The sequence below is a fragment of the Rhineura floridana genome, chromosome 1 (genome assembly GCF_030035675.1).
Source record: "Rhineura floridana isolate rRhiFlo1 chromosome 1, rRhiFlo1.hap2, whole genome shotgun sequence".
NCBI lineage: Eukaryota > Metazoa > Chordata > Lepidosauria > Squamata > Rhineuridae > Rhineura > Rhineura floridana.
In genome coordinates, this window is record NC_084480.1 from 62,383,430 (window position 1) to 62,406,113 (window position 22,684).

The following is a 22,684-nucleotide window of genomic DNA, read 5'->3' on the forward strand; positions in this document are numbered from 1 at the left end:
GTTTACTGACGACACTAAATTGTTCAGGGTTGTTAAAACAAAAAAGGATTGCGAAGAGCTCCAGAAAGACCTCTCCAAACTGAGTGAATGGGCGGAAAAATGGCAAATGCAATTCAATATAAACAAGTGTAAAATTATGCATATTGGAGCAAAAAATCTGAATTTCACATATACGCTCATGGGGTCTGAACTGGTGGTGACCGACCAGGAGAGAGACCTCGGGGTTGTAGTGGACAGCACGATGAAAATGTCGACCCAGTGTGCGGCAGCTGTGAAAAAGGCAAATTCCATGCTAGGGATAATTAGGAAATATATTGAAAATAAAACAGCCAATATCATAATGCCGTTGTATAAATCTATGGTGCGGCCGCATTTGGAATACTGTGTACAGTTCTGGTCGCCTCATCTCAAAAAGGATATTATAGAGTTGGAAAAGGTTCAGAAGAGGGCAACCAGAATGATCAAGGGGATGGAGTGACTACCTTATGAGGAAAGGTTGCAGCATTTGGGGCTTTTTAGTTTAGAGAAAAGGCGGGTCAGAGGAGACATGATAGAAGTGTATAAAATTATGCATGGCATTGAGAAAGTGGATAGAGAAAAGTTCTTCTCCCTCTCTCATAATACTAGAACTCGTGGACATTCAAAGAAGCTGAATGTTGGAAGATTCAAGACAGACAAAAGGAAGTGCTTCTTTACTCAGCGCATAGTTAAACTATGGAATTTGCTCCCACAAGATGCAGTAATGGCCACCAGCTTGGATGGCTTTAAAAGAAGATTAGTCAAATTCATGGAGGACAGGGCTATCAATGGCTACTAGCCATGATGGCTGTGCTGTGCCACCCTAGTCAGAGGCAGCATGCTTCTGAAAACCAGTTGCCGGAAGCCTCAGGAGGGGAGAGTGTCCTTGCACTCGGGTCCTGCTTGAGGGCTTCCCCCAGGCACCTGGTTGGCCACTGTGAGAACAGAATGCTGGACTAGATGGGCCACTGGCCTGATCCAGCAGGCTCTTCTTATGTTCTTATGTTCTTATGATCTTCAGCAGCTACCTCAGTGATGGCACTCCCTTACAAGCTCTGGACAGAGGAGCTGGCTTCCAGGGAGGATGTTCCCAAACCTGTTCCCAAACATTCATAGCGTCGGCATCCAGGCAGACACATCCCAGGATGTTACGCAGTTTAATGCAAGGGCAATAGCAGCCAGCACAGTGGTGCATCACAACATATAGTTGCATAGCTGGGAGGTAGATCCTGGCTCCCAGAGTCCTCTTGCAGCATACACCTTCAGAGGGATCAATCTATATGGGGAGCCCCTAAAACTCAAAACAAGCAGAAATCTCTTCTGAGTTCCAAGAAGGATGATCACAAAAACAAGCAGCCACATTCCTTTCTGTCCTCCAGAGCATATGCTGGCCAGCACTCATCAGGAGGCTTTAAATTCCATTGGGGGAGATCAAAGAGATTGGCAGGATCCTCTTCCTCAAGTATTCAGCCCGCTTCCAACTACTCCTCTGACAGCAAGTTCCAGAAGGGAGCCAAGAAGGGCCAGTCAACATTTCATTAGGGCCCTGGCTCCACAGGGAGCCATAGGGGGCAGACTGCTAAAATTCACAGACGAATAGGTCAAGACCACAATGGATAGGTGGGTCCTCAAAACTGTTTCCTATGGCTATTCCTTGGAATTTTCCAGATGGCCAAGAGAGAAATTTACTGCCACTCCACGATCCAAGAATCCAGTCAAACATTGAGCCTTTTGCACAGCCATCAGTCACCCGTAGACCATCAGAGTGGTGAAGCCAGTCCTGATGCGGGACCGGAGTCAGGGGGGTGTATTGCATTTTCTTTCTAGTCCCGAAGAAAAACGGGGACATCCGGGCCATGCTCAGCCTCAAATGACTAGACAGGTGGCTGGCCTACAAGCAGTTGAGGAAGGAAACACTCAAGTCTACTTCGAAAACCATCAACAAGGATGACTGGATGACATCCATAGACCTGTTGGAGGCCTGCCTCTATATTCCAATCAACAAGTGGCACAGGAAGTATCTTAGTTTCTGCTACAGATGAAGACATTATCAGTACAGGGCTCTTCCCTTCATTCTAACCTTTGCTCCCATGGTCTTCACCAAAGTACTGGTTGCCTTGGTGGTGCATCTGAGGACTCTGGTAGTGAGGGTGCATCTATATGTCAACATCAGCCTCATCAGGGCACCAATGAGGATTCAGTGAGAGAAGGATGTGGAGATTACCCTTCAGTACTCACAGAGACACAGCTTTCTCATGACAAAGGGCAAGAGTGTGCTGCAACCTACCAAAGTGATCACACACCTTGGGGTGCAGATAGACTATTGGTGGTTTTGGCTCTGGTTCACCAAGGAGTGGGTCGACAAGGTTCAAGTGTTGACATGGAGAGCGGTTTCTTCAGACTCAGAAGAGTTGATGGAACTGCCCAGACTCCAGGGCATGCTTGTTTCCTGCCAGGATTTAGTGGCTTGGGCCTGGTTCCATAGTCATTCTCTAATCAAAATGCTCCTGTCGCTCCAAACGCCGATCTCCAAAGCACAGAGAATGAGGGTTCCAGTTTCATCTGAACTTTGACAGCAAATGATGTGGTGGTTGGCCCTTCAAAGGCTGATGGAAGGGGTGAGCCCAGAGGTGCCAGTGTGGAGGCTATCACAGTGGATGCCAGCATATTCGGCTGGGGCGGAGCAATGGGACTCCCATGTCCAATCTCAAAGATGCATGAAAAATGGATTCTTTATTTATACAATATGCCTAATAGGTTCTGACCAAAAATGCCTTTATCATAAAACAGCCGATATCATAATGCCGTTGTATAAATCTATGGTGCGGCCGCATTTGGAATACTGTGTACAGTTCTGGTCGCCTCATCTCAAAAAGGATATTATAGAGTTGGAAAAGGTTCAGAAGAGGGCAACCAGAATGATCAAGGGGATGGAGCGACTCCCTTATGAGGAAAGGTTGCAGCATTTGGGGCTTTTTAGTTTAGAGAAAAGGTGGGTCAGAGGAGACATGATAGAAGTGTATAAAATTATGCATGGCCTTGAGAAAGTGGATAGGGAAAAGTTCTTCTCCCTCTCTCATAATACTAGAACTCGTGGACATTCAAAGAAGCTGAATGTTGGAAGATTCAGGACAGACAAAAGGAAGTACTTCTTTACTCAGCGCATAGTTAAACTATGGAATTTGCTCCCACAAGATGCAGTAATGGCCACCAGCTTGGATGGCTTTAAAAGAAGATTAGTCAAATTCATGGAGGACAGGGCTATCAATGGCTACTAGCCGTGATGGCTGTGCTCTGCCACCCTAGTCAGAGGCAGCATGCTTCTGAAAACCAGTTGCCGGAAGCCTCAGGAGGGGAGAGTGTTCTTGCACTCGGGCCCTGCTTGCGGGCTTCCCCCAGGCACCTGGTTGGCCACTGTGAGAACAGGATGCTGGACTAGATGGGCCACTGGCCTGATCCAGCAGGCTCTTCTTATGTTCTTATGTTCTTATGGCTTATTGTGCCCTAATAGTTCTTTTGCAACAGAAGCTTTTGAGATCAGTTAGTTAAGAAACAATAATATAAGCCCTTGATAAAGGCATTTTTGGCCAAAACCCATCAGCATATTATATAAATAAAGATCCCATCCTTCTTTCCTTCAGGTAGGGCTGGGAGAGACTCCCTGAAACCCTGGAGAACTGCTGCCAGGTAGTGTAGACAATACTGAGCTAGATGGGCTAATGGTCTCTTCCAGTGTAAGGCAGCTTCCTATATTCCAGTTTATACATTTTAGAAGACACACCTCATACATTCTTTTTTTTTTAACTTGGACATACTCATTAAGCAGAATATAGAAGACACAGCCTCACCATTCTCAACTTGCCTAATGGAAGCAAGATTCAAACCTGTGGCTTGTCACATTGTATGAATATGGCAGTCTGGACTGGCAGGGCAGGATTCCAGGACCAAAGGTCATGTCTGAACAACCCTTTGGAGGACATCATGCCCTACAAAGCAGAGAGTTACTTTTATTTCATTTTATGATATATATAGATTCACAACTTAGATTCAAGCACTGCTAATATAAAAAACACCACATAGGATAAAACAATTTTCATTTACTGGGCAATTTGGCAGGCTATGGTATATATTAAAAAGATCTAAGCACTGCCCTTTCAGAATTCACAAAATAATGCTTTCATTTCCACCCAATATTGGTCAGCAATAAGACTATTTGAGTTTATTTATTTGCTGCAATACAGATAAAAGTGATTTAGAATGTGTTAAGCTTATTATAATGACTAGACTATCACACTGAATTATTTCTCATAAAATTCCAAATCATCTCTGAAGTAAATAAAACCCAGAGCACCAGGATTATCTAAGCACCACCAAAAGGAGATAAACTGTTTTTGTCAGGAAGTCCTTCACATAAGACTTTACATATTCACATGAAATGTTGTACATGTCTGTGACATTTACAAAATCCAAGACTACAGAGACAAAGATTAATAGCTTTTCAATTTTAGTAACAATTCAGAGGGGTATTTTAGGTTAAAGACAGATGTTATTTAAAAAAAAAAATCCAGAACATAAGATTCCAAGTAGCAACATTTTTTCAACTTCACAGTGGTACTCAATGCCAATTACGATAGTTAATGAAATACTGATTGAAGCTGTCAGTCTTCCCATCTCTCCTAACTCCATCACTTTCCATTTATATTTTAAGCCCCCAGGTGTGGGGACACTTAGCTTTCTCAGCAGGAGACGGTGGTAGAATAGCAAGCAAGCAAGATGCAAGACCAACAACTTGATTTCATTAGTGTGCTTATCTTGTCAGGTCACTTGCAAAGCCTAGTTTGCCAAATGGCTTGAGAATGACCAAGGAGTCTGTATTCACCCATACACGCCTGCCTCTTCATTCCAGCGGTAGGTCATGTCTATATGAGTGGCTTCTGCCAGCACCGCACATGTGGGGTGATAGCCAGGACCCTGTAGGGATTTCCTGGGTTGTCCTTTTCCTTCTTCTTTCCTGTTACTGTTTCCCCAAATGACTCTCTTTTGCCATGTGTGTGTTCTTCTGTTTATAAGTTTCAGCTCTGTCAAGTGATGGGTTGGCCAAGACATGGAACATTATCACATCAATGGAGTCATCATGGGGGTTGAGGGGTAATCACTGCTTTGCCAGACAGTCTGAAGAGTGGGATGGCCTCTTCCCCCAGGGTGAGGTCATCTGAAGACAACCCTGCCTGCACCCAGAGGGAGGGGCCATCCTGAGTACAAGGACTGTCCTCCAGGAACCTCTGAGGAATAATTGTTATACAGGTCAAATTGGGGAAACCTAGGACATAAATGCAGTGCCCCATGATATTCTGATTAACAAACTAGCTAAATGTTGGCTGGATGGAACAGCTATCAGATGGATCCTCAGTTGGCTATAGAATTGTACTCAGAGTGCTTATCAATGGTTCCTTATCAAACTGAGGGGGAGGTAACGGGTGGGGTATAGCAAGCTCAGTCCTGGGCCCAGTGCTCTTCAACATTTTTATTAATGACTTGGATGACAAGGTGCAGGGAATGCTTATCAAATTTGCAGATGACACAAAATTGGGAGAGATAGCTAATATCCTGGAAGACAGAAACAGAATTCAAAGGGATCTTGATAGGCTGGAGCATTGGGCTGAAAACAACAGAATGAAATTTAACAGGGATAAGTGCAAAGTTCTACACCTAGGAATAAGACAAAATGCACAGTTATAAGATGGGGGATACTTGGCTCAGCAATACTACATGCAAGAAGGATCTTGGGATTGTTGTTGATCACAAGCTGAATATGGGCCAACAGCGTCATGTGTCTACAAAAAAGGCATGTGCTATTTTAGACTGCATTAACAGAAGTATAGTTTCCAAATCGCATGAAGTATTCGTTCCCCTTCATTTGGCACTGCTCAGGCCTAATTTTGAGTACTGCGTCCAGTTCTGGACTCTGCATTTTAAGAAGGATGCAGACAAACTGGAATAGGTTCAGAGGAAGGCAATGAGGATGATCAGGGGACTAGAAACCAAGCCCTATGAGGAGAAGCTGAAAGAAGTGGGCATGTTGAGCCTCAAGAAGAGAAGATTGAGGGGAGGTATGATAGCACTCTTCAAGTACTTGAAAGGATGCCACACAGAGGAGGGCCAGGATCTCTTCTCTGTCATCCCAGAGTGCAGGACAATGAATAATGGGCTCAAGTTACAGAAAGCCAGATTTCAACTGAACATCAGGAAAAACTTCCTAACTGTTAAGCAGTACAACAATTGGAGAACAAGTCTTATGAGGAAAGGTTGAAGGAACTTGGCATGTTCAGTCTGGTGAAGAGAAGGCTGAGGGGTGACATGATTGCACTCTTTAAGTACCTGAAGGGCTGTCACATAGAGGAGGGTACAGATTTGTTCTCTGCTGCCCCAGAGGGTAGGACTAGGTCTAATGGTTTTAAGTTGCAGGAGCGTAAATTGAGATTGGACATTAGAAGGAACTTCTTGACAGTAAGGGCAGTTCGGCAATTGAACTGACTGCCTAGGGAGGTGGTGGGATCCCCTTCACTGGATGTCTTCAAGCAGAGGCTGGACAGCTATCTGCGGGAGATGCTCTAGCTGTGGATTTCCTGCTGTGAGCAGGGGGTTGGACTCGATGGCCTACAAGGCCCCTTCCAACTCTATGATTCTACGATTCTACGATTCTATGAACCAATTACCTAGGAAGGTAGTGGGCTCTCCAATACTGGAGGCATTCAAGAGGTAGCCGGACAGGCACCTGTCGAGTATGCTTTAATTTGGATTCCTGCACTGAGCAGGGGGTTGGACTTGATGGCCTTATAGGCCCCTTCCAACTCTATAATTCCATGAAGGGCATATACTAATAAAAAACTAATGAACATATTATTGTTTGTTAATACTTGAGAAGAGTTTGAAAACAACACCTTTAAAAATCTACTGTATGTAATGTAGCCCAGAGGACACATCAGGTGCATGAAATGTGCAGTTGGCAGAGTATGTGTGTATGCATTTATTTTATACATGAATATAGGTACAAGACAGAAGGGGGTATTATTACAAAGGGTAGAAGACCCAGCAATGCAAGAGAAAGGTGTATCACACATTACTATATTTAATCAAAGGCAAACAAGAATGTAAAAAGATCCAGTGCTGGTAATGTAGGAATGGCTAACCTTTTTGAGTCTGAATTCAGGTAATGAATTCGCACAGCAAGGTAAATAATGTACAGGAACATCTAAAGAAAGCTATTTTTCATAGTGAGCTAGTCTCTTTACAGTCCCTACTGATCCTACATGTAAAAGTGTCAAATCTCCACATGAATTCCAGAACAGCAGACTCATTCTAAATTTTGTAATCTCTAAACAGTTTGCCCCAAGTTAATGCTGACAAAATTAGCAGTAAAATATAGTAATGAATTCATTAAAAGCTACAAAGAAGTTCAAAAAATATTAAAAGGAATCCTGTTCTATAGGTGTATGTATTTGTAAATGTCAGCATTCCAAACCAGTGTATTATTTTGTTTAAGTCAACTTAGTTTGCATGTTCTATTAACACTTCTTTTCTTCAAGCAAAACCTTCAAGCTTGTGGTTCATTAAGAATTCTAAGCAATTTTCCAAAGTATCTGAAAAAAACCATCAAAATCCTATGGATGAAATCCTTTTGGAGCCTTTGTGCTCATGAAAAGGCTTTTGATCCTGTACATATCTCCACTAATAGAACAGGGAAGGACATTTTTGCCAATTCTCCTTCCCCACTCCCACAACCATCAGCACCCACTGAAAATTAGTTCCAGAGCTGGGAAGCCCTCCAGATCAGGATGGAAGATGGCACAGGGGCCTGCAGAGGGAAAGGCAATTGGCAAAAATCACCTTGCCTCCTCTTCCATCAGCACAAGGACACCACTAGATTCCACCCTGTAAACTCAAACAGTGTTACTTAAATTCCACTAGAGAGCCCTTGATTACTATATTTTGATTATTATCAAAATCATCTTATTATATTTCATAAATATTATCATCAAGTATCTTTGTTTTCATTGTTTCAGATAACCAGAAGGTTTCAATTAATACAGGGCCTTCAACCTAGGAGGTTGGATTCAAAGACGCCCTCCCATTATAAAAAAAGGGGGGACCTTTTGATTCACCCCAATTACTTTGAATGCAAGTATAAGTCTCCACATAATTAGAAGCCTGCTTTATCATAGACTAGAATCCGCTACAAGGCTTTTGTTGTTTTTGCTGCAACCAACACAGCTACTCTTTTGGAGATTATTACCCATTAGGATGGTCCGCCCCAGACATCTGATGGATCCAGATGGATTCCTGAATGCACTTGGGGATTCTTTGGAGCATGCACACGTGCACTTGGTTGAGACCCTGGTGGAGGAGTGGAATGCTTCAATCACCGGGGAATTAGACCAGGTGACTCCAAAACGCCATCTCCCCCTGAATAGAGCTCAGACGGCACCGTGGTATACTCCACGGTTGCGAACTCTGAGGTGGGAGATGAGATGGCTAGAGCGCCTGTGGCAGAAATCTTGCTCTGACGATGATCAGACACGGGTCAGAGCAGCTGCGGCAGCCTACCATGTGGTGATGAGGGCAGCAAAAAAGGATTTTTATGCTGCCTCTATTGCGTCCGCAGAGTGCTGTTACAGGAGGCTGTTCCAAGTGGTCCGGAGCCTGGTCGGTCCAGTTGCCCCAGAACCGATGGAACATGCTAAGGCCTCCTATGATGAGTTTGAAAAGCACTTTATGGAGAAAATCGATTGTATTAAGAGTGCTATTCCGTGCGCTGTGGACACAGTGAGCGAGCCAGAGGTGGCCAGTGGTGCTCCGGTGGTGTGGGATCGGTTCCAGCTTCTTCCTTCTGATGAAGTGGACAAGGTGCTTTCAACCTTAAAGCCAACCACTTGCTTACTCAACCCTTGCCCATTGTGGCTCATTATGAGCTGCAAGGACAGACTGGGAGAGGGGATCAAGATGGTGGTAAATACATCCCTGGAAGAGGGAGTAATGCCATCAGCTCTCAAGGAGGCAGTAATAAAATCAATTCTAAAGAAGCCCTCCTTGGATCCCCAAGATCTGAACAACTTTCGCCCAATCTCAAATCTGCCATTCCTGGGCAAGGCGGTTGAGCGGGTGGTGGCGAAGCAGTTGCAAGTGCATTTGGAGGAAGCGGATTATCTGGATCCATTTCAATCAGGCTTCAGGCCAGGACGTGGGACTGAAACGGCCTTGGTCGCCTTGGTGGATGATATGAGGAGGGCGTTGGATAGGGGCGAATACACCTTCCTTGTCCTCCTGGATCTCTCAGTGGCTTTTGATACCATTGACCACGGTATCCTTCTGGACCGCCTGAAGAGGTTAGGCATAGGGGGCACTGTATTGCAGTGGTTCCATTCCTTCCTCTCTGGTAGGTACCAGAGAGTGTCATTGGGGGATGAGGTTTCGGATCCTTGGCCTCTCACTTGTGGGGTGCCACAGGGCTCCATCCTCTCCCTGATGCTGTTCAACATCTATATAAAGCCGCGGAGGGCTATCATCAGAAGATTTGGGCTGCAGTGTTACTAGTATGCTGATGACACGCAGCTCTGTCTCTCATTCAAATCTTCACTGAGGCTGGCTGTAGAAACCCTATCCAAGTGCCTGGAGTCGGTGAGTGGTTGGATGGGAAGGAATAAGCCGAAGCTGAACCCTGACAAAACTGAAGTACTGTTTGTGGGAGACAAGGGAAGGTTAGGGGATGTTGACCTGCTGCTCAATGGGGTACAATTGCCCCTGAAAGACCAGGCCCGCAGCCTGGGGGTCATTCTTGACTCCCAGCTGTCTATGGAGGCTCAGGTCTCAGCTGTGAGCCAGGCGGCGCTGTATCAACTCCATCTGATATGGAGGCTGCGCCCCTACCTTCCCAACCATCTGCTCCCATCTGTGGTACATGCCCTGGTCTCCTCTTGCCTAGACTACTGTAATGCACTCTATGTGGGGTTACCCTTGAAAACGGTCTGGAAGCTGCAACTGGTACAGAATGAGGTGGCTCATCTGATTAAAGGCAGCCGCCGGCGAGATCACATCACTCCAGTGCTGAAGGAGTTGCACTGGTTGCCGGTTATTTTCCAGGCCCAATTCAAGGTGTTGGTTCTGACCTTTAAAACCCTATATGGTTTTGGCCCAGTCTATCTGAAGGAGCGCCTCCAACATCATCAGGGATGCCGCTCAACAAGATCAGCCTCAAAAGGCCTTCTCTCTAACCCACCAATTAAAACAGCTAGACTGGTGAGAACTAGGGGGAGGGCTTTTTCAATTGTGGCCCCCACTTTGTGGAATTCCCTCCCAAACGATCTCCGCCATGCTCCCTCTATGATGAGCTTCTGCTGGGCTTGAAGACCTGGCTCTTCAGGCAGGCTTTTGGGTGGGTTAGGTTTTATTGTTATTGAGATTTTTAATGTTTTAATGTATTTGTATGTTTTTATTTTGTACGTCGCCCAGAGTGGCTGGACAGCCAGCCAGATGGGTGACTAATAAATTTAATAAATAAATAAATAAATAAATAAATAAATAAATAAATAAATAAAATAGTGTGTTCAATTGCACAATTGTATTCATAATAGGTGCCGTTCTAGTCTTTGGACAGTACTTTATATAATAACAGGATATTCTTACCTCTCCGATCGCGAGCTGCTAAATTATGACCTCTTTTTAATGTAATGTCCAACTGGTACATTCCAGGATCAGCCAGGGATAATTCTGCATTACTAGTTCCAGTAGGATTGACTCGCTAAAAGACAAAGAATACACATGCGTTATTGCCCAACATTTTTAATATCTTCTTTAGAAAATCTAATTTGCCATTTTGCAAAGTAAAGTTATATATTAATGTTAGTATTGTTTATTTTAATAATTTATATACCACTTAATACCATAGTTTCTAAGTGATGTACGATAAGGAGTCATCATACATCATGAAGTCAGTTAAAATTAACCACAAAATGCCTGCTGATATTTTTAAAAAGTCTTCACTAACCACCAGCAGTTCAACAGAGAATGTCTGATCCATGTGGGACCACCAACAGCGGCACCCCCAAAGACCTCAGTGATTGGGCAGAGATATAAGGTATCAGGCAGTCCTTAAGGTATCCTGGATCCAAATTGTTAAGGGCCTTGTGAGAGAACCAGTGTGGTTCAGTAGTGTTGGACTGAGACCTGGGAGACCAGGGTTTAAATCCCCACTCGGCCATGAAGCTCACTGGGTGACCTTGGGCCATTAAATTGTAAATGTGTACAACTTGAACTTGGCCATGCAGCATATGGCCATTAATGCAAGCTTTTAAACATTGGAGATGTGCTGACAGTAGTAAAAAAAGGGTTCAGACTCAGTTTTGTGGTCCTCATCCAGTCAACCACTGCATCCAGACAGCAATACAGATCTTATATAGCCTCTCTTGATTCAGATGTGGTACAGAAATAGTGTGGCATACCATCACTAGGGCATCAAGACGTCACAATCTGTGGCTCATAGTGACAGCCTTCTTCCCATCTACCAGCATTAAAAGAGTGTTCAACATGTGCATTCCAATAAAGTTCATGATTAGGAACTCTTGAGTACATGATTTCTACTTTTCTCAAATAGGAGGCTGCAGTTTTGTTCTATTAGATATATACAATATTCCTAATACTTGTATAATATTCCTACAATATACTTTTGTCCTGCCTTTTGTCAAAACTGGAAAAGAATGGCAAAATGGAAATGAAATGCCAGCTTCATTTTTTATGTGTTTTTTATATGTTCACAAAGATTTTAGACTAATAAGTGCTATGTGATGCCTCAGAGCATTGACTTATCTCACTTTACCTTGCTTGAGTTCCACAAACCTCAAGATTTCCCTGTATAGCAGGGGTGGAGAACCTTCAGCCCAAGGCTCTATTCCATTCTCAGTGACCTTCCAGGACCAAATGCCAGTGGAGGGCGGGGCCAGAAATAAAAGAGGGCACAACTATGAAGGTGAATTTTGCCTATGCACATCCCTTCTATCCTACATCCAGGCACAAGGAAGAATCATTATCGCTCCTCAAGAGCACATTCAAGCCAGGCAAAAACACTTAAGCACACTGCAAAGCAGAGACGGTATGGGGTGTGGCCTGAGAAGAGGGGATGTGTCTGAGGAGAATCCCAAGGGCTAGACAGAAAGGCCTGGAGGACCACTTTTGGCCACTGGGCCTAAGGTTCCCTATCCCTACAGTATAAACAAGAGCTTCCTAGAATTCTAGTGAACGATACCCCATTAAGAGTCCACATATTTTGAATTTTGAAAAGCTTTATTTGCAGAAATTACTTCATTTATAAAAATTAGATTACAAAACGCTAATTCTAACAGTTCAAGAAAGTGGTGTCAAACAAGTACCCAGATTGCTGTAGGGGTGAGACTGTGCTGGGACCATCAAGGGGCACCTTTTTCCACCTGCCTTGCCCCACCCCTCTGCCTGGACCTTATCAGGAGGAGCTGCAGACTGAGAGGTACTGCTGCAGGGGTGAGACTATGCTGGGACCATCAAGGGGCATGCTTTTCCACCTGCTTTGCCCCCTCACCCCTGCTCTCAGTGACATTTTTCTGGGGTCTGGCCTTTACCAGGAAGATGAATGCTTTTGGTTAGCTGTTGATGCTTTTTAGAAAAGCCACAATTTTGTTAGTTTGATTTAAATTGTATTGTTTTTATTTGTTTTGTATTTGTGTTTTTTATTTGTGTGTAAGCTGCCTTGGGGGCCTTTTTGGCCAAAAGGCGGCCTAGAAATAAACCGTAACATAACATAACATAACATATAATTTTATTATAATCTCTAAGGTAAGGGCAGCCAGTGTGGCTCACTCTATATGTTGCTAAACTATAGTTAGAAAGACACACACTGTTCTGCCTATTCCAACATGTTTACACCTCTCTCTTCTGAAAATGGGGGTATATAACACTAGTTAAACCCCACCCCTTTTTACTGTAAAACCTGCTGGGAGCAGCTTGAGTTGATTTTTAAAAAAAATCAGCTTCAAAGAGACTTCACAATGTATCAGCAGATCAACCTGTTCCCCCTCCAGGTGTGGCTAATGGAAATCCTTTGATCTGGCCACTAGTGTGTCTACAGCCTATGATTTTGATCATCCTTGACAACTGGCCAAGCTGATGGGAGGTGGAGTCAAACAGCATCTAGGAGGCCCCCCTTTTGGCTACTCCAGATCTTTAAATTTCATGGATGAATCACATTCACAGTCTTACTGAAGTTGTCAACACATGTAAAACAGCAAAATAATTAATTTAAGAGACTTGCCAAACACCCAACAAATTTGATATTTAAGTAATAATGTTTATCCCTTTTACACCTGCAATAGGGTAAGCAAAGAATAGAAAAGTTAAAAAGGATCCCCCAAAGATGGGCTCTATCAACCAATTGTTTCCTACATTACGTTATTCTATCCTGTGGTTAATACTTAAATAGCTGATTAAACATTGTTACTCACACTAATAGATAAAATAATAGATAATAAATAAATAAATAATAAATAGATAAAACAAGCCAGGGTTGAATTATCATGGCTTGCTTGTGAAGCATAAACGAAACCAACCAGAGATCCTTGGGCTTGGACATAAAGGAACTCCATGTAGGTTTAAAAAAAGATACTTCCAGTGTCTTCCTTGTGGCTACACCAGCAAAGACAGTGAAAGGCTGCAAAACCCATGGCCAGTATCGGCAACATTAAACCATAGTTTAGCATTACGTCTGAACCAGGCCAATAAGTTAAGTAAAATGACACAACATTATAACACCACTTAAGAATTTGACTCCACTGTACAAATATAGCAGACAGTAAACCATTCTAATTTCCTTCATACATTTATTATGATGTTAGATGATTTGCCTTAGATTGATAAAATATTCAGGCAAATAAGCAAAGTTGTTTTTATTTATTTATTACATTTATACCCCACCGTTTCTCCCAAAGGAACCCAGGGTGGATTTTTTTTAAACACACACACAGAGAACAAAATGCTACACTGAACTTATGTCAAATATATTTATAGACATCATCTGCTTAGACCTAACAAAAGTGGGTAATTTTTAGTACATACAAAAAAATATATTTCTTGTCACCGTGCAGCCTTCAAATGAAGTCCTGACCTTATACATATGACTGCCTTGGTGAGAACAGTAATCATCATACGATTTGTTTAAACTTTCAAAGAGAATGAAATATGCTACAGGAAAGCTATGCCTGATCCTCTTCCTCACAGCTATGTAGTTTGCATATATAAATGTTCTTGTTTAATTTGTTACCATTATAGCTGGGAATTAGAAACAACCTTATAATCTAAAGTGATATGAGGAAGTCTTGACTTGTCTGTTTCACAGTGATGTTGTGAGAACTACATATATAAATTCCATATATAAAAGTAGTAACAGTGCATACTCAATATATCATTAAATATATTCAACATTATACTGCAGTTTTGCATCTCATCATCAATAAAAAACTATTGAATCATCTACTGTAACTTAAATTCGTATTCCAGCAAGCACTCTCAGCACTCCTAAAATTCTATATAAAAGGTAACCATACCATTTAATGTCTCTTGTTGAGGGTCCACAGACTTTATCTGGCTTTTGCAGCCAACCAAAAATTGTGGTTCATAACAATGCCCCCCAAAGAGTAGAGTCTTGATTTTAACCTCATTGAACTTCCTAAACACAGAGTGAGATCTAGACAAAACCCCTGGCTTCCTTCTCCAGTTCCATGCTTGGGGCTGGAAGAGAGGTGGGGAATAGCACAAAATACCTGAGAATAATTAACTCTGCATCCAAGTTTAAGTCAACAAATTAGATGTAATGTGCAAATTACTCAGCCCACATCTAGCATGAACTTCTGTAGTTTTACAGCACTACTTTACTGAATAAAGCCCTGGGCTCCTGCCAGGAGGAAGGGCGGGATATATATATATATGTATAGCTTAGCTCTGAGAATCAAACTTATTTGCAACACTGAAGATAAATACCAGAGAAGGATCAGTGAACTTAAAGAACACCTTCTTCTAAGAGGATATTCTCCACATATTATCAATTGCAACATCCACCGAGCCTCCATTCTGTCCAGAGAAAACCTCCTCCATCATACTGAGGTGTCAAAGAGCAGAGAGCAACGGATTCCATTTGTGGTAGATTTCCATCCAGCATCTCCTAACTATCACCGAGCAATCAGGGAGAGCTACCCATTGCTGGCAAACTCTGAACATCTTACTAGAGCCATCAGCAGGCCTCCTGTTATAGCATTTCGCCAACCTCCTAATTTGCGCAGACTATTGGTGAGAGCTCTGCTTAAGTCACCTATCACCAATCCAGGGTCTCATCCTTGTCACTCCAAACGCTGTATCACCTGTGTGTACCTGAGGGAGACAGCCACTTTTACAAGCACTAGGACAGGCAGGACATATTACATCAAACAGAACATCACCTGCAGGTCCTGCAATATAGTTTACATCATCAAGTGCAAAAGACCAGGATGTCATATCCAATATGTAGGAAAGACCACAACTGACCTACGCACGCGCTTCAGGAACCACAAGTCAGCAATCTTGACAAAAAAAGTGGAGCAACCAGTTACAAAGCATTTTAACATCGTGGGTCACAGCCTGTTGGACTTTTCCATAACAGCGATAGAGATGCCAGCAGATCCAGCAGCATTGACCAAAAGGGAGAACTTTTGGATATACTCTCTGGAAGCATTGGCACCACATGGCCTGAACCTGGAGGACAGTACCACCACTACTTAGCTTCTGCAAATGAAGCCCCTCTGAGCATTCCATCCTCAAAGCTCTATAACTGCCACCTTGGTAACAACATTTGTATGTTAGCAGCTGATGAAGGCGGAAGCTGAAACGTTTTGAAATACAATAAAAACCTCTGTTTGGTTAATCACAATTACGTTCATATATATATATATATATATATATATATATATATATATATATATATATATATATATATATATATATATATATAAATGAGAGAACCCTTTCCTGACAATTCATGTGAAACTGTCAATATTATAAGGACAGAGGTGCCAAAAATATCCAGTATGACATTCTTAACAGAGACCTTCTTGGGGCAAAGCTACATGAAACATTTGTGCCAGAAAGTATCATAGCACTTTTTAGTTTTTTAATATCTCTTACTCCAAATAAAGGAGTTCATGATGCCTCTCTTCTATGAAGCTGGATTATAACACTCTTTTGCATTAGCGCTGTCAAATTCCCATTTCTGTTTATTTCCCCCCCTACTCTATGTAGACTTCTAAATGTCATGGAATGTGACTCACACAAGAAAATGCACAATTGGGGTGTAGCAGTGTATGCTATGCACGCAAAGCATAAGTGATGGACAGTTCTAAATGTTCCTTTTAAAAAGCCCTGAAACCCAGAATGAGCAAAGGTTGAGAGGACAAATAGTGTGACAGCCAAAAAGCACTTTGTCCATGTCTTCAGGCCTCAGTAACTGCAACTGATCCCACAGAATTACATAAGACAGAGATATCCTCCATGAATTTGTCTAAGCTGGCAACCATTATTACATGTTGTGGTAGTGAATTCTATCATTTTAACTGTGCATGTTGTGAAGAAGTACTTCCTTTTGTCCATTATGGATCTTCCAACACTCAGCTTCCTTGGATGACCCCAGGTTCTACTGATACTGTTATACAATATTCTTAAAGCAGTATCTGTCTATTAGGTACAGAACCTATTTTCTTAATATGAGTTCCAGTGTACTGAATTTGTATCAGCATTGGACTTTATCAAAACAAGATTTATCAAATAATGTAAATATACATACAAATCTTCTTTGGCCCAGTATTTTGTACTTTACTTTAAAATGCTGACAAATAAAAATAAATCTATTTTAAAGAACAAGTGCTTTTCAGCAAGGATACTTTAAGAGTGCAGTCCCACCCTGTTCAAAAGGTGCTTACTCCCAGTTAAGTGCACATAGGATTGTAGCCTATTACAATTAAATGGGCATTCAAGTTCAACATGATTGGGTTGGGAGCAATCATTATGCAGGGTTTGGGAGGAGCAGAGTTGGTTCACTACAGCACTCCAAGCCCCGCCAGCTCACACCAGCCAGAGCAAAATGTGTCGGGCCTTATTTTCTTACCTTTTGTGTGTGTGTGCTATACCAGTTACAGGATAGTGTAAGTTTGGTAGTTTGGGCCTGTGATAGCTTTCTGGCCACCTGGGTAGAACTGGGATGCCACCAGGACAGATGGACACCAATACGCCATCCTAACCTCCTCCATTCATCAGCATCGGGGGTTAGGGCTGTAATTAAATTTTTAGCATCATTCACAAAATCTGAGTGCTTAAAAATAGGCTTCATAATAAATGGCTGTGCCATTCTAGCAGCTAATACAATCTTCCAATGTCAGTTTAGTGAAGGGTTCTTTTACTGTACAGAAATCTTGTATAAAATGAGAAGGTAAACTTGACAGTTTAGCAACACTACAGCACATTACAGGGCCAACCAAAGATAGTGCACATTATACAAGACCAACCAAGGATCTGAAATGAATTTTTATTGTTCTTCCTAGTTGACTGGAAGTGGGGTTATGTTGCAGCTGGTCAGAGGCACAAATTTATTGGCTCATGCACAGGCACATATTTACTGGCTCATTCTATTGTTAAACAGATGCTTAACAAAACAATTATCAGTTGCAGCACAAATTGAGAGCATTCAATCTAATATCTTGACATGCTGGCCTAGATATCTATAGGACTGCTGCTTGCAAATATGTAGTGGTGTGGCAGTTGTGCATTTGCTGAGACTGTTTATTGGGGCCTCAATAAAGTGACTGTTTTACCATGCTTCACTCATAGATTCAACTCATATTTAACTATTAAGTGACAATGTTGGCATTTCAGTGCCATTTGTGGATATAAATATCATACCTTCATTTGAAATTGACAAAATGAAGACTATCATAGACTGATATGATATCTCTGAGTTCACTAAGCTTGGCCCTCCAGATGTCATTGGACTCCAATCAGCCCCAGCCAGCATGGCAAATGGCCAGCTATGACAAGACTTGCAGTCAAAGATTATCTGGAGGGATAAAGGTTCCTCATCTCTGGTATATGGATATGTGCGGCATTTTTGTAATGCTTGTTTTAACTACAAATACAGAAGCAGAGTATTAAGTGGAGACAGACAATCAGCAGGCACTTCTACAAGACAGAAGATCTACTACCCTATGCATTAGAATCCCTGAATCCTTAAGGTTCCCTTTCTTCAGCCAACTCAGTTTGCTCACTTTGTCTCAGTCAGTCCATACTTATAAAACTGCTCTTTCTTCACATAATACACAAACATTTGTCCTTCCCCCTACCCAGATTCCAATGGGAAAGGTTCTAATTAAAACATTGCTATTCTCTTCTAATATTAGGTCCCACCAGCAGATCATTCTAGCCTATTAATTAACAATTTGCCTAAGAAAGGAACTATTAGCCAGTAGTGTATAGGGATGAGGGCAAAGTCTATTCAGTTCACATTTAAAGCCAAATTTTTCAAATTCACACTTTTCAGAACAAAATGGGAACCAAAACACAGTCTTCCTTTGAAATTCACACTTATCCAAATTTTGCAGTGCCGTTTTCCAACTAAACAATGTTTGAAAAAAATGCACATAGTAGGGAAAATCATAAAAATGAATGTAACAGTGAAAATAACATACAAAATACATTATATTAGGAGAAATCACTTGTACGTTTGTCCAAACTATGTACAAAAATGTGTTTAGTAGCAGAAATTCTGACTAAAATGCTGGAGAATTTTCATGATTATTCCCTTTTAAAAAATTGCAAACTGCTGCAGAAGTGTGGAGAACCAAATTTAAGATTGGAAAAATGAGAAAATAAGAGAACCAAAATTGACAGATTCTTCCATCCCTAATAGTTTTCCTTCTTTATTCTTAATATCTGTCTGTTCAGAAGAGCAACCTTGATCCTGAAATACTGTGAGGTGGGGGTTTACAGCTCAGCTACTTATATATGTAAGATAAGTAAGTGCATCACAATTCTTCCACACAGAGTTCTGCCTCTGGATTCCTTCTGACCCCATTTAGAATAAAATGGAAGTGTCCCTCCCTCCCTACAACAAAGCAGAGTTCCAATGCGCCTAAAGGAGGCAGTTGTAAGTCCTTTGCTGAAAAAGCCCTCCCTGGACCCCTCTAGTATGGATAATTATCGGCCAGTGTCTAATATCCCATTTCTGGGCAAGGTAATAGAGCGTGTGGTGGCCTCCCAACTGCAGGGATTCCTGGATGAAACGGATTATCTGGACCCATTTCAGTCTGGTTTCAGGCCTGGTTATGGGAGAGAGACGGCTTTGGTCGCCTTGGAAGATGACCTACGCAGAGAACTGGACAGGGGGAGTATGTCCCTGTTGGTTCTGTTGGACCTCTCAGCGGCTTTCGATACCATCAACCATGGTATCCTTCTGGGTCGCCTTGCCGGGATGGGACTTGGGGTCACCGTTTTACGATGGCTCCGTTCCTTCCTGGAGGGGCGAACCCAGAAGGTGGTGCTGGGGGATTCCTGTTTGACTCCTTGGCTGTTGGCCTGTGGGGTCCCTCAGGGTTCAGTTTTGTCCCCCATGCTATTTAATATCTACATGAAACCACTAGGAGAGGTCGTCCGGAGGTTTGGGGTTCGGTGCCATCAGTATGCAGATGACATCCAACTCTACTTCTCCTTTCCACCTAATTCCAAGGAAACTGTCTTGGTTCTAAACCAGTGTCTGATAGCAGTGGTGGACTGGATGAGGGTGAACAAGCTGAAGCTTAATCCAGACAAGACAGAGGTGTTCCTAGTCAGTCGAACGGGAGATCAGGGAATAGGGGTTCAGCCTGTGCTGGATGGGGTTACACTTCCCCTGAAGATGCAGGTTCGCAGTTTGGGTGTGCTCCTGGACTCAGCCTTAAACCTGGAGGCCCAGGTTTCTGCGGTGGCCAGGAATGCTTTTGCACAGTTAAGACTAGTGCGCCAACTGCGCCCGTTCCTGGAGTCGTCTGATCTGGCTATGGTGACACATGCCTTAGTTACATCCTGCTTAGACTACTGTAATGCACTCTACGTGGGGCTGCCTTTGAAGACTGTTCGGAAACTTCAGTTGGTGCAACGAGCTGCAGCCAGAATGTTAACTGGGGCTGGTTACAGGGACCATACAACTCCCCTGCTGCAACAGCTCCACTGGCTGCCAATCTGTTTCCGGACACAATTCAAAATGCTGATTATGACCTATAAAGCCCTATATGGCTTAGGTCCAGGCTATTTGTCAGACCATATCTCCTTATATGAACCTGCCCAGGCCCTGAGATCTTCAGGAGAGACCCTTCTCATGATCCCAACACCTTCACAAGTGCGACTGGTGGGGACACCTTTTTGGTGGCTGCCCCTAGGCTCTGGAACTCCCTCCCTAGGGAGGCAAGAATGGCCTCCTCTGTGCAGTCCTTCCACCGACAGCTAAAAACTTTTTTCTTCTGGCAGGCCTTTGGAACTGAAGGCTTTAAGGGTAGTGACTGAAGAGGATGCTGTATGTTATTGTTTTACTTGTATGCTCCTAAACTGGGTTGCAGTATTTTAAGTGTATAGCTAATTGGTTTTAACATCTTAATAGTTTAATCCTGTTTTAATGCTGATTTTATATGTTTATATGTTTTATATTTTTATAGGTTCTTAATGATATGTACTTATTTTTATCTGGAAGCCGCCTTGAGTTCCAGTTTGGAAAAAGGGCGGGGTATAAATAAAGATAATAATAAAGATAATAATAATGATAATGATGATGATGATGATGATAATAATAATAAGTGATACATTTAATAGAACTTGTGCTAGTATATGAAACCTAGTTAAACTTGGAAAATCAGATTGTCCTGAGCTTTGCTGTAAGCAAAGTGCTATCTGGAAACTGAGCCCATTAGTCAAACATATTGTTCTGTGCATGAGAGTAAATTAAAGCCAATGCTATCACAACTATTGCCTAGGGATTACTAGCAACATTTTGAGTGAGATCCAGCATCACACCAACAGACATGATGGGACATCCCCTTTTTCTCCCCTCCACAGCCCCCAGTGCCCCCATCTGCAGCAGAGGGTTCCCCCAATGCCACAGATGGATATCACCTATTATAGATTTAGTTTAGCCAACTATTTCTTAAGATTGCTATGGAATTCATTATTAGAAACCAGTTTCAACTATCTTAACTAGTACATGGGAAGACGTTACAGCTCCCTTTGTGGTTGCTCACTTATTATTTCCTGATATGTTCTGCTACTGTTCAACTTGCATTGTTTCACAAGATATTTCATTTGATAACCTTACAATGGGGGTGACTTGGGTTGAAAAATAATCTAGAAGAGCAAGAAGTTCGCTTATGAGTAGAATGTACAAAAAGTAGCAACCGTCTGTCATTATTATTTTCTGTGGTGCTTGAAAGTTTTAAATGCAGATGCATTCATTCTCAGTTTGATAGCGAGGTATGCTGCATATTCATAGGGCCACAGGATTGCTTCCTTGATAAATATATGGCTTTCCATATATTATGAAAGGGAAATAATGAAGTGCTTATTTTTCTGTAGCAAGACTGATTAAGAATCCATATCAATGCTATAGGTTTATTTAAAATAAAAAGAATACTGGGAATATTTCTGAAAAAATACTTCCAGGTTTGAGCCACAGTAGTACCAACAGGGGATCAAATATATTTTAAAAAATTAATTCACTAATAGGCAAATAGGCACATCTTACCAAATTCTTCCAAGCTAAACAGGAAGTGAATTGGACTGTGAAAGACCAACCCAAATCGTGTTTGCATTTTTACATATTTGTAGGGCAGTACAATTAGTAGTTAGTGAAGGGTGCTGAGAGTTGCTGTGGGACGCCCTGTTTCCCTCACAGAGCTTCAGTCAGAGCAGCTGACTGTTAAACCAGTCTGGCCACTGGAGCTCTGTCAGTGGAATAGGAGTCTCCTCTCAGCACCCTTCACAAACTACACTTCCCAGGATTCTTTGGGGAAAGCCCTTCTCCGGGTCCCAACCCATAAAGAGGCCCGGAGATCAACAACTAGATCTAGGGCCTTCTCGGTGGTGGCCCCGAACTATGGAATGCCATCCCAGACGAGATACGCCTGGCGCCTTCTCTGTTATCTTTTCGGCGCCAGGTAAAAACTTACCTTTTCGCCCAGGCTTTTTAAATTTTGTAAATTTTTAAATATTTTAATTTAACATTTTAAACTTAATATGATCTTAATTTAAATCTCAATGGCAATTTTATTAATGTTTTATAATTGTACTATATATATATATATATTTTCCACACTTGCTCATATTTTAATTGTGATTTTATTTGTTGTACACCGCCCTGAGAGCTTTCTGCTATAGGGCGGTCTAGAAATGTAATTAAATAAATAAAATAAAGTGAAATAAAGGTCTGGTGTGGGTGTGGCCCCCTGATTAGCAAAGCCAAGCAGCTATGAGTCTGGCTTGTGAGTCAACACTGACAGTTGGTTCTTACTGAGCATGCCTGACATTATCATTGAGTTCAATGTAAAATTTCTTA

General features: G+C 42.2%; 1 protein-coding gene across 5 annotated transcripts in view; it reads right to left on the minus strand.

The window, feature by feature from the left end:
• The window catches only part of MCTP1 (multiple C2 and transmembrane domain containing 1), a 389,200-nt gene that overhangs the window by 258,680 nt on the left and 107,836 nt on the right, over positions 1 to 22,684 (minus strand). For all 5 annotated transcript variants that reach the window (XM_061622414.1, XM_061622422.1, XM_061622406.1 and 2 more), the window contains exon 2: positions 10,699 to 10,813. In XM_061622414.1, coding sequence (XP_061478398.1) covers positions 10,699 to 10,813 — 115 coding nt within the window. The remainder of the gene's footprint in view (positions 1 to 10,698; positions 10,814 to 22,684) is intronic.